The 13,243-nt window shown below is 42.6% G+C and overlaps 1 protein-coding gene across 2 annotated transcripts in view; it reads right to left on the bottom strand.

The window, feature by feature from the left end:
* Window positions 1-13,243, bottom strand: part of clcn6 (Cl-/H+ antiporter 6) — a 57,099-nt gene that overhangs the window by 25,232 nt on the left and 18,624 nt on the right. For both annotated transcript variants that reach the window (XM_086213852.1, XM_086213851.1), the window contains 3 exons: window positions 12,701-12,867; window positions 4,129-4,240; window positions 3,847-3,976 (listed from right to left, as the gene is read on the bottom strand). In XM_086213852.1, coding sequence (XP_086069978.1) covers window positions 3,847-3,976; window positions 4,129-4,240; window positions 12,701-12,867 — 409 coding nt within the window. The remainder of the gene's footprint in view (window positions 1-3,846; window positions 3,977-4,128; window positions 4,241-12,700; window positions 12,868-13,243) is intronic.

Genomic DNA, 13,243 nt, shown 5'->3' with positions numbered 1-13,243 from the left:
TACCTTCCTTTTTTCTCCAAAATTCTTTAGAAAGCAGTTGCGAACCAGCCTTGTGACTTTCCTTGTGAGGCAGAACAGGCTCTGCGGGACTGCTTTGGTTGCACAGGCTGGAGAGTGCTGCAGGAGTCAGCTCATACTGAGGACATTGAGGACACAGTGGACTGTACTACTGACAATATTAACTTCTGCATGGATATTGTCGTGCCCACTCGGACTGTTCGCTGTTTCCCAAACAACAAGTCCTGGATGACCGCGACGTCAAGACTCTTCTAAACCAGAAGAAGTGGGCCTTCAGAGATGGCGATAAGCAGAGGCTGAAGCGTGTACAGAAAGAACTGAAAATCAAACTCAGGGAGGCCAAGGACAATTACAGAAGGAAGCAAGAGCAGAAGCTGCAGCAGAGCAGCCTAAGGGAAGTGTGGGATGGATTGAAGACCATCGCTAGCTGTGCTCCTATGAAGGGAGCAGTAGTGGAAGGGGGCACACAGAGAGCAAACCAACATGGCTAGTCCACCTCCAGTTGGACCTGGTCTGACTGGCCCTCTCTTGCCTCCTTATGACCATAATGAAGTAACTAATCCTGCTACTCTCTCATTGGTGCTTTGTCCTTCATCACATCTTTGTCTTTCCTCATCCAGGAGGAAAGCTTCCTTCTTCAACTGTTGTTAACATTTCCATATTTTCCACATTCTGTATTATAAACTGTTTTCTTGTCTGTAATAACATCTATTGAACGTATGTCCATCCTGGTTAAGGTATCCCTCCGCTGTTGCTCACCCTGAGGTTTCTCAGATTTTTCCCTGTTAAAAGGGTTTTCAACGGAGTGCTTGACATTCTTGCCTGTTAAAAGGAAGGTTTTCGTTGCCACTGTTGCCTGATGTGCTCATGGAGAATTGTTGGGTGTAAATTCATTGAAAGAGTGTGGTCCTAGACCTGCTCTACTTGTAAAGTGTCATGAGTAAAGATGTGCACTAAAATTTTTTACGATTCTGATTCCATTTACGATTCTGCTCAACGGTTCCTTATTGATTCTCATTTGGAAAGAAAAGAGAAACTAATAGTCATATTCCGTATCTCATCATGGTCATCTAAATGTTACACATGAGGGGGAATTCACTTAACGTAAACAGTAATAGCAGGTTTTACAATGAGGCACATGGCACGAACATGATAGGGTGTGTTAGTTGGTTAGTAGGGGTGTTACAAAATTTCAAGTCACGAAATTTAAAAACAAATTCGTGTTTTTAGTGCTGCTAATGTGTTGCTCTGCCGAACAAACATAATAGTATAATAATGAAGTACCTTCAGGCTCAGGCCCTAAAAATAAAAAATGATGAAATAAAATTCAAAGACGCACAAAATAAAAATCAATGTTAAAAAACAATGTGAAGCGGCGCCGCACACCACTAACACTGATGATTTTTGACCCTCTCGCCTACTGTATACACATATTACAAGAAGAACACTGTAGCAACGCCAGAGAAGAAGAAGAAGAAGAAGAAGAAGAAGAAGAAGAAGAAGAAGAAGAAGAAGAAGAAGAAGAAGAAGCGAAACAATTATTTCAAAATGGAGGAAGACGAGGTCGAACAAGTAGCAGATGCTCCTTTATCAAAGAAATCGGTTGTGTGGACTTATTTTGGCTTCCCATGTAAAACACAATGCAATGGTGAGACAGTACACAACACTGTACACTGTGGTGAGCACTGCTAGCATGACAGAAGAATATGCACCTGTTGAAGACTAAATATTACAGTTCATTGAGGTCAGACATTATAGATCTAGATTAGACTGCAGCCCTGAGGATTATTTAATATTTGTTTTGCTTTTCATTCGAGAATGTAGTTGTCCTTATTGTTTACAACAACAAAGCACTTTAATTGCAATTCTATGTTTTTATTTACACTGTAGTCTAAATAAAGGAAAATACAAATATTTTGTTTTTTCAAAGCAAAGAACATTTTATTTTGTACTGACGCAGCAAAAACTTGTCTGTATCCATATTAGGAAGAAAATAAAGAATATTTGTTTTTGCACTTCTGATTTTTGATTTTTTTTAATCATGATTTCGTATTTTGTATTGTGATCCCTGTTTTATATTTCGTATTGTTTTGTGAGTTGACAATTTTGTTGCACCCTCATTGGTTAGTTACCTGTAGTATTAACAGCAGAGAATGTGCTAACGTTTCCACTGCTGCTGGGTTGAGACTCACTTTGGAGCAGCTCGAAAAAGTGACATTCATTAAAGGTTATCACATGCTATGAGTGCAAATGTTTCCGCAGATTGGGAATATTTTCTCCCTTTGATGAAATATCCACTTTGCAAGTATTTTAAGTTGCCCTGTTGTCATCCTTTCACATGAAATATAACCAAACTTTCAAGCATTTGTGCTGCTTGGGCGCCATGTTACCTGCTGGCTGCACTGGTGAATCATGATGCCACTTCCTCCTTGCATGCTTCTCCCTCCTCCTGTACTCATTCTTGTCACTAACGCAAATTCTTCTCCAGAGACTTTGTGCTTCCCCACTTTCCAGATCCCTGACTGATACTGCTGCTGGAGGAGGTGCCAGAAGAGGTTCAAGCTGCCGCCCTTAGCATCAGTATTAGTATTTGTACTCGCAGTACTCATATTAGTATTCTCAATGCTGTACTAGCATTAACATTAGTATTATGTTTTTATTGTACTCGCTAGCACTTAAATGATCATATTATGCTGAAACTGATTGCTTGAACGACCTGTCCAGGGTGTACCCCGCCTCTTGCCCAAAAGCTGCTGCCCTGCGACCCTTAACAGGATAAGCGGAAGAAAATGGATGGATGGACGGATGGATGGATGGAAGATTGCTTGAATAACCTGAAGATGTTGTTATTATTGGTATCTAGTTGTTTTTATTGTTTGCTGTGAACCTTATCCCTCTGCCTTTATCTCTGCTCTTCTTTCTCCTTCCAGCCTGCTCACATCACCATCTGTCTGTCATTCTCTCTCCCACCTTTCTCTCCTTCCTTCTCTATATCTGCCTTTTTCCATTATCTGTCTGTCTCTGCCCCTGCTTTCCCCCCACACCTGTCAAAGCAGATGGCTGTTCCTTTTTAGCCTGGGTCTGCTCAATGTTCCTGCCAGTTAAAAGGAAGGTTTTTCTGACCACTGTTGCAAGATGTGCTTCTTCTTCATGGATAATTGTTGGATGTAAATTAACTGAAAGAGTGTGGTCCTAGACCTTCTCGACCTGTCGTGTCATGAGGTAACTTTGTTGTGATTTGGGGCTATAGAAGTAAAACGGACTTGACTTATCTATAAGTAGCTATAGGCTATTTTGCACCAGCCGTTTTGATATATCATTGCAGGTCAAGTGAACACATGTTAATTAATCATATTAACTATGGCCCAGTTGCAAGTAGCGCCATTGGATTTGGATTAAGCCGTGGCATAGTGGTGTGGTAGTTAGCACTGTCGTCTCACAGCAAGAGCTTCGAGCCCTGGCTCGAGCTCGGGGTCTTTCTGTGTGCCTGTGTGGGTTTTCTCTGGGTACTCCAGCTGCCTCCCACAGTCCAAAGACATGCAAGAGGGGACTATGGTGGTCTGTCTGTATGTGTTGGCCCTGCGAGGGACTAGCGACCCATCCAGGGCGTACCCCACCTCTCGCCCGAAAGTAGTTTGGACAGGCTCTAGCCCCCCGTGACCCTTAACAGGACAGGGGGTAGAAAAAATGGATGGATGGATTTGAATTCAGTAATTGGCCAGGGCCTTGAGTTGCACATATATTATTATAGATATTTTAGATATGAACCAACAGTAGGAGCGGTGGGGACTTTTTTGCATAAAAACAAAAAGATTGCTGCTATCTCACCATCCTGGTGGAAGAGCTGGTGGATAGCAGCCTCCTGTGGATTGAAGAACAGAGTGGCCATATCATTGTAGGTCTTGTTGGTGCAGAAGTACTGGCGGACAGTCGAATTGGTATCTTCATTGCCAGACAGCTGAAAGCAAAGAACAAAAAAGTAACTTGGTACAAGATTATAAAAACTACATTAAATCATGAAAACACTGCAATGAAACACTGAAAATTTCAAGTCCTGGTAGCAGAGTCAATCAGTGCGATGGCGTTCAGTGCTGTAATGCTAACACTTACTGTGGTGTTATGGCTTATTGGGGAGGACAAATCCCTGCATTCCCCCAACAACATGGAAGCTGCAAATATAACCAATGTTGTTACCATGGCAACCAGCAGACTCTCTAGAACCCTGGAAAACAAAGAGATCAGACACTGAAATTACATGCTTGTAAAAAAAAAAAAGAAATTACAGCCATTTAGTAAAATATTTTCTTTTAACACCACAATACATATCATTAAGTTACTGTTTTTGGTGAAACTTTCTTTTTCTGAAGTTTTCAGATCTTTTTTCCAATAGTAAGGGACAAACAAGGAAACATAAAGCAGAGAAAAAAAATCATATAGAACAAACAGGTTGACATAGGCCATACATTTGAGCAAATGGGGTTATTATTCACATAGACAATGAGTTACATGTTCGGGAATATGAAGTCTACTTTTCCAAGTACTTAGTGAACTGTTCAGCTCGCAGTCTTACGGCAAAGGTCAGTTTTTCCATACACTGTATTTTGTTGACAATGGTGATCCAATCATTCTTTGATGGCAAATTTGTCTGCAGCCATTTCCGTGTAATGGCCTTTTTACTTGCAGCCAAAAGCACTTTGTAAAGATAGTTGTCCTGAGCTCTAAGTGGAAATTTATCCAAGTACAGTGTGATGAAAGAAAAACGGACTTCTAAATCAAGGATTGACTGAATTCAGATAAAACTGAGGTCGTATTTGGACCTATACACCACAGGGAAACGCTCTAATCAGATCAATACTCTAGATGGTATCATCCTGACCCTGAGTACAACTGCAAGGAACCTTGGAGTCATTTTTGACCAGGACCTTTCCTTCAGCTCCCACATAAAGCATGTAACTAGGACCGCCTTCTTCCATCTGCGAAGTATTTGTAAGATTAGGAATATCCTTTCCAAGAGTGATGCTGAGAAACTGGTGCATGCATTTATCACTTCTAGGCTGGACTACTACAACTCTCTCCTGTCAGGATGTCCCAAAAACTCTCTAAAGAGTCTCCAGCTCATCCAGAACTCTGCAGCGAGGGCTTTGACAGGAGTTAGGAAGAGAGAACACAACTCTCCCACTTTTGCTTCTCTCCACTGGCTTCCTGTAGGATTTAGAATAGACTTCAAAATCCGTCTGCTGACTTATAAGGCTCTTAATGATAAAGCTCCATCCTATCTGAAAGAACTCATTATTCCTTACTGTCCTACCAGAGCACTCCGCTCCAAGAATACAGGTCTGTTAGTGACTCCCAGTATCTCTAAAAACAGACTGTGAGGTAGAGCCTTTAGTTACTAGGCTCCTTTACTGTGGAACCAGCTCTCTCCAGATTTGTGGCGGCTCTCAGGTAGCTCTGAACCATTTTATAGCTATGCTGCTATGGGCTTAGACAGCTGGAAGACACATCTGGTTACATGGAGCCCTCTCTTCTCCTCTCCTTTCCTCACATTTTGAACTGTCATTATCATTATCTGTTGCACTTTGTAGTTTGGCCTTGGTGTCTCGCAGTCTCTGTGTCTCCACAGTTCCACCGGAGCTCCAGCTCACTGCACCAACCGCCGCCTGCATCGCCCCCCTAAACCCCCTTTTCCCCCAATGTTAAACTGGCTTGCACTCCCCTTCCATGAACCAGTCTGCCATCCAGTCCTCCCATCAAGCTAGCCTGCTCTTCCTGCCTCCTTTACCTACCAGAAACTTCCTTCTTCAGCCGTTGTTAACATTTCTATGTTTTCCACATTCTGTATTACAAACTGTTTTCTTGTCTGTAACAACATCTATTGAACATATGTCAATCCTGGGTGAGGGATCCCTCCTCTGTTGCTCACCCTGAGGTTTCTCAGATTTTTCCCTGTTAAAAGGGTTTTCTATGGAGTTTTTCCTCAGTCGATGTGAGGGTCTGAGGGCAGAGGATGTTGTTATGATGCCATGTGAAGCCCTTTGAGACAAACTGTTTGTAAAAACGGGCTATACAAATAAAATTGCCTTGCCTTGCCTTGAATTTCTCCACCGAGTTCTTGCCAATATGGCTGGATAAGTGGGCAAGCCCTGATTATATGAAAGTAGTCAGCCACTGTCTGGCCACATTGTCTCCAGAAGCTATCCTATCCTTGAAAACCCTGACCTGCCAAAACAGATTTCCAGTCATCCTCAGATATCTTCAGGCCAGACTCTGCCTCCAGTTTTTGCTTAACCTGTACAGTAGAATGGTTCTTGGAGTTTTGTAATAAGCTACTGTTTTTGATATGTGATGTTCTAAATCAGCTCCCAAGGGTGGTCTGGGAAACCAGAGGGATCCTTAAAAGTCTTCCCCAGTCCCTGAGCAGCAAAAAAAGACACGGCTTACTTCATTCTTGTGTTTCTCAACAGTGTGGTTCTACGAAGCCTTTTACCAGCATTTAAACACAAGAAATCTGTCACAGCATGACTGATCAAAAATTATTTAGATAATCTAAAAAATAATAATCAATTCAGAATGTGCACTACCACAACATTACTTATATTTGTCAGTTGATTGCTATCCCATTCAGAAAGCTGTTCCTTAACATTTGCCTGAGCAAGTGAAAAATGTGTCTTGTCATGTAGAAAATAACAGTTCAAAAACAAAGAGACATTGAAGTTATATGTTGCTTTGTAATCAGAGTTGTAACAGTAAAATGCCAAAAGTTAAAAAGCCATACATACATATGTATGTATGTGTGTATTCATTTATGTTAGTAGCATTGTTTTAAACATATATAAAGAAACTAAAGCTAAGAAGAAATGCTGTAGCAGTACCTGTTTCACCAGAGTCCCTTCCTTCAGGCTATAGTCTATTATTTTGCCTTGTATTTTGTTGTGATCAGGATCAGGCTGTGACCACGTACCCACACTCTATTGACTCCTTGTGGCATAGCCCTTCAATGATTAACAGTGAACAGGTTGTGAACCTGTGACCCTCACTGTGTTAGGGACCTGTCCAGGTTGTAAATATGTTTTAGAGGAAGGGAGAAAGGGAGGGAAAAACAAAGGAAAGAGGAAAGGGAGAACTGTGGAAGTTTATCATAATCTGGATCCTCAAAAAATGATCAAACTATCTGGAATGAAAGTTGGGTTGGCTTTTATCTGCAGGCACGATTTGTAGGAGAAAATGGAATGGATGAGGATGGGGAGTTTGCCTGAATGATGTAAAAACAAGTAGGTGCCTGCTGTTGATTAACTGGGCTCGTAGCATTGGGCCAATATGATTTCCATTGCAACTGTAACTAACAGTGTACAGTACATATTAAGAACAAACATACTCAACAAACATGTCCTCCCATTATTCACTGCAGATAACTATGTAACCGTTGTGTATCCATCATGTATCTGTTGTGCAGAATTTGATCTTAGAATGAATAACTGGATGAGATGTACACCAGGTGCCTAAGAAAAGCAACCAGCATCTGCAAAGACCCCACACATCCGTGCCATCACCTATTTCAACTGTTGCCATCAGGCAAATGTTATAGGGCCCTCTGCATCCTCACGAGCAGACTGAACAATAGTTTCTTACCCAGGGCCATGGCTGCTCAAAAACTTGACACACTGTTACAGCACAAACATGTTGCTGCTATATACTATTTGCATAGTTAAAGTATTATAAGTCTTTATATCTGTACACTATTTGCACAATGTGTGAAATTATATTTGTAGCTATTTATATTTTTATCTATTCTCTTTATATTGCATTGTTGTCTACAATTCTACAATTTCATTTAGCAGACGCTTTTGTCCAAAGCGACGTACAACACAAGAAAGAATTCAGACTTAAGGAAAAACCCATAGTAAGCCAAAAGTGCTTCAGTTGTGATTTGGTCACAGGTATTGCCATCTAGTGGCAGAAGAAGTGTCGCCCCCCCCCCTCCCTCTTTTTTTTTTTGACAAACATACAACATCACACAACACAGTTAGTGCTACATAATCACTAAGTGCTGGGTCTTGTTGTAAAGAGCCATAACAAAGTTTCGCTGCACAGCACTTGTATTCTGTAATGACAAAAAGGTGTCATGTTCAAGTAGCTTGGTGGTGTCTTTTGTTTACCTTTTATCTATGTTGTCTTGTGATTTCCTGTTTTATGCTGAAATCTAGGCGGCACGTTGGTTCAGTGGTTAGCACTGTCGCCTAACAGCAAGAAACTTCCGGGTTCGAGTACCGGCTCGGGACGCACGCCTTCCCCAGCAGCTGCTGGAGCATCACCAGCACCTGTTTTCCAGGCCACAGCTCCTTGCCTTTCTCCAACAGAGTAGTTTTCTGGTGAGCCTGGCAAATGTCGATCATTCATAGCTGACTATGATATACATTATGAACACTTGCCATCAGTCTTTCCAAATGAACAATCTAAGGTGGCGTTCATGATATTATCTCACTGGGAGAGCAAGGGCCTGGGCCACAGCTGAGTGGTACCATGGATCATTTATCTGTGAATCCCTTGACGATTTCAGCGAGGATCTGAGGAGGAATTTTGATCCCATCTCATCCAGCCAAGAGAAGGTTCGCGAACTGAGTAAGATCAAGCAAGATATGCACTCGGTGAGTGATTATACCATCCACTTTCGTACCCTAGCCACTGTCAGTGGATGGAATTCCACAGGTCTTTATGACGTCTTTCTCAAAGGACTCTGACCAAATTCAAGATCTGTTGGTACTACTGGACCAACCGCCTAACCTTGACTCTTTAATAGCCTTAGCCATCAGAACTGACAATCGTTTGCAAGAGTGACCACAAGACCGAAATTGAGAGGCAGCATCAGGTGAGTGCCATCGGTGCTGCGCTGCAGCTCCAACACAGTTGGCAGAGGCTCTCCACTGAGAAAGGCTACCTCTGTGGAGGCCCATGCAGCTGGGACGAGCCAAACTGTTTGCAGAGGAGAGCCGTCATTGCCTACAGAAAGGGCGTTGTTTCTATTGAGGGCAGCAAGGTTATCTCACTGCAAGTGTGTCTGGCAAAAAGAGTGGGCTCACCAGCAGATGGTAAGGTGAGTAAGAGTTTTATGATTTTTTTCTTTGAAACATGCATGTTTCACCAAACTCCAACTCAGCCGCGTTAGCTCGATACATCCATGTTTTAGTTATGGAAGCCACAGCAACTGGGGTCACGGGGCGGGGATAGCATAAAAGTGGCCAATCATAGACAAATGACTGTTTCTGTGCTTTTTTTCTACACTTGGTTTTTCCAATGTTTCACACAAGTGAGCAGAAGTAGATCAAAAAGCGGGCAGATTGATACACCGAGAGCACAGACAGCTGTAAGTAGATCAAAAAGCGGGCAGATTGATACACCGAGAGCACAGACAGCTGCAACACATGCGTGCATAACTTGACTTTTGTGCCTGCAGTAAAGAGCGGCGCTTGTGGTCACTGAATTGTACGCGCGTGGGAGGGTCAATGTGTGCGTGGACTGTAATACGCGCCGTGGAGAATAATACACACTTGTAGTGAATTAAAATAGATGCCTCCAATGTACGCATGGAGTGTAATACACGCTCATGGTGGACTTCTGGTGTAAATTTGATGCCATAGATGAGAGCCTCATGGACTGGGAGTTCACCCAAAAACTTAACCTGACAGTCATGTCAGGATTTGAATGAAAAAACTGCTTTTAGCATTGTCTCTGCTAATCCTGACATAGACTCAGAGCCCCTTGATCTGTCTTCTGTTCCTTGTTGCTGCCATGATCTGGGACAAATTGTGAGCAAAAGTAAGACAACTTCTCTTCCTCCTCACAGACTATTTGATTGTCCCATCGACGTGATCCCAGGGGCCCCTATCCCCAAGGGGAGGCTATATTCTATCTCTGGTCCAAAAGAAGGCCATAATTGACGACATCGAGTCCTCTTTAAAAGTGGGCCTTAATCGTCCCTCCTCGTCTCCGGCAGGGGCAGGATTCTTTTTCGTGGGGAAAAAGGATGTGTCTCTCTGACCATGCATTGATCACGGGCCACTCAGTGACATAACTATTAAAAATCGGTACCCTCTGCCAGTCATGTCATCCGCATTTGACCAGCTTCAGCAGGCCAAGATTTTCACCAAATTAGACCTGAGGAATGTATATCACCTGGTGCGTATCCGAGAGGGGGATGAATGGGAGACGTGTTTTAACACCCCTAGCGGTCATTACCACTACCTTGTAATGCCATTTGGTTTGACTAATGCTCCTGTTGTATATCAAGCTATGTTTAACGATGTTCTCAGATACTTTCTGAACCACTTTGTCTCCATCGATGACATCATGATCATTTCCCCTGATCTAAACTCACACATCACCCCCGTTCTACATCAACTCCACTGGCTTCCCATTAAACACCGCATTGACTACAAGATCCTCCTCCATACATTCAAAACCATCCATAACCTCGCCCCTTCATACCTGTCAGACCTTCTCCACACCAACATTCCCACCCAGTCTCTCAGGTCTTCCTCCTCCATCAGCCTCAACGTCCCCTCCTTCCGTCTGACCTCCATGGGGGCTAGAGCCTTCAGTTGCTCTGCCCCTCGCCTCTGGAACTCCCTCCCTCCTGACATCAGAAACACTGACTCCGTTGATACCTTCAAAAAACATCTCAAAACTCACCTTTTTAGACAGGTGTATGGCTGAATGCCCTCTTCTGTGCTCTGCTAGAGACTTGTGTTGTTGTTGTTCTATTAAATTGTGCATGTTTTATTGTTTTTAAAACTGTTGTACGGCGACCTTGAGTGCCTTGAAAGGCGCCTTATAAATAAAATGTATTATTATTATTACATTGGCCATGTGTGGCAGGTTCTCCAGCAGTTGCTAAAGAATCAATTGTATGTAAAAGCCAACACTCTATCTTTCCTTGGCTTCATCATAGCTAAAAGAAAGGTATAAATGGATTCTGCCAAAGTTAGTGCTGTGGCTCAGTTGCCTACACCGGATAGCTGCAAAAAGGTTCAGCAATTCCTAGGATTTGCAATCAGAAACTTCAGCACCATAGCAGCTCCTCTCAGTGCACTCACATCCCCCCAGACTTCGCTCTTGTGGTCTTCTCAAGCTCAGAAGGCCTTCCAGCAGCTCAAGGCACAGTATGTGGTGGAAGTGGATGAGTCCAATGAAGGGATTGGAGCAGTCCTCTCTCAACACTCTGTAAAAGACAGCAAGCTCCACCCCTGTGCCTTCCTGTCTCTGAAGCTATCGTTGGCTGGAAAGAATTATGATGTTGGAAACCATGAGTTGCTGGCTGTCAAGATAGCTCTGGTTGAGTGGAGACACTGGCTAGAGGGTGCACAACATCCACACATTGTCTGGACCTATCACAAGAACCTAGAGTATATTAGTATAGCCAAAAGCCTGAACTTGCGCGAAGGACCTTGTTTTGTTTTTTTTTAACTGTTTTTACTTTGTACTGTCTTACAGGCAGGGGTTCCAAAATTCCAAGCCCAACTGCTTGTCCCGTCTGTTTGACCACAAGTCTACTGCCAAGGAACTTGAACTCATCCTATCACTGAGCTGAGTGGTAAGAGCAGTAACTTGGCAAATGGTAAATGGACTCAATTTATATTTAGCATCTACCTTAACAGTATTCAAAGCGCTTTACAGTGTCATCTCATTCACACACACACACACACACACACACACACACACACACACACACACACACACACACACACACACACACACACACTGATGGTGAAGGCTGCCATGCAAGGTGCCAACCTACTCATCAGGAGCAATTATGGGTCCAGTATTTTGCTCAAGGACACTTCGACAGGGTCACCGGGATCAAGGATTGAACCAGCGACCCTTTGGTTGCTAGACAGCCACTCTACCCCTGAGCCATGCTGCCACAATAGAATCTGAGGTGAAGGTCATCGGTCCCTCTGCTGATCACCTGCATTTGCCTCGGTCTCTGAGAGAGATCCAGTGTATTCCGTCAAGAAACTTCTTATTAGAGTGATTTTGAGTTTGTAGCTTAGCCCTTATTTCTTCGCCACGAGTGACGAGTGCACTTTGCCAGTAAATTTGTTATCCCTGACCCTCGCCTCAGAGTCGTGCACTTGGGTTCCAACCATAGTTCTGCCATGTCAAAAAGGCTTATTCTCTTCTATTCTGTTCAATAAGCATCTGTTTTTTGGGACTTCCATTTGTGAGGTAGCACTGCTTAATCAATATACTGGCATCTTCTCGCTTTCTAGAAAATAAAAGCTGTTCTTTGAGAGCCTATCACCATGTGGAATACTCTATTATTGCAAATCACAGGATTTAATTTTGTTTTTCAATTTTGTTGGAAAAAGGGTCAGTAGAAAATTAGCAATATAATTCCGTATTCAAAATGATAGGTTAAACATGAAAATTTAAATAAAATGAAAAATCACACCCAAACAAAATAATGTCTTATGTATTATGATGAATTAAAGTTTTTTGAGAGTGAGATCAATGATGCAGGAAAAACCTAAGAAAGGTGGCTGAACATCAAAAATATATCTCCAAATGTAATGTTTAAATAGGGGCCGAGTGGCACATGGAACATGTTAAACATGGAAAAGATAGGGAACCCCTGTTCAAGACAAACAACTGACAATGCCCTGTGAACATAATATCCAGAAATCACCTGATAAACTTGGCCTTGGGATGGATGTGTCTAATGCGATACTTGGCCAAGTTCTTGTTCATGCAGTTGAATAATGCCCCTAGCAGTCCACCCACCACACCCATCAGGACAAAGAAGGCCAGGTCCACTGCAGTCCACAGGTGGCAGTCCTTATCTTCATCTGAACACTATTGAGACAATAATCCATGAACCAAACCATTATTTAAACATTTGCCAAGTATCAACAAGCATTTGAAATTGGAGGCTGGAGGTGTGTTTGACTACACATCTTCTTAATTGATTCATTTGTGACTGACAGCTTGAGTCCCCCATTAGCTGCAGGTCAAATATGCTTAAAAAATAGATGAAAGGTGTCCCAACAGTGAAAGGAATGCAGTTATTGAACCATTTGGAGTAAATGCATGATTTCAGTCTCATTTAAGAGGTAACGTTGATATTTTCACACAGTAAAATCCGTTTAAGTGCAACAGGCATTGATTAGAAGTTTGACCACAGAAATCAAGTTTTTTTTTTCTTGCCGAGGCTGTTTTTAAACAGATGCCT

This window comes from Aulostomus chinensis, chromosome 9 (genome assembly GCF_037954235.1).
Source record: "Aulostomus chinensis isolate RoL2024-O1b breed Wild chromosome 9, RoL_Achi_v1.0, whole genome shotgun sequence".
NCBI lineage: Eukaryota > Metazoa > Chordata > Actinopteri > Syngnathiformes > Aulostomidae > Aulostomus > Aulostomus chinensis.
Note: the sequence above shows the minus strand (reverse complement) of the source record. Positions and strands in the feature narration are given on the sequence as shown.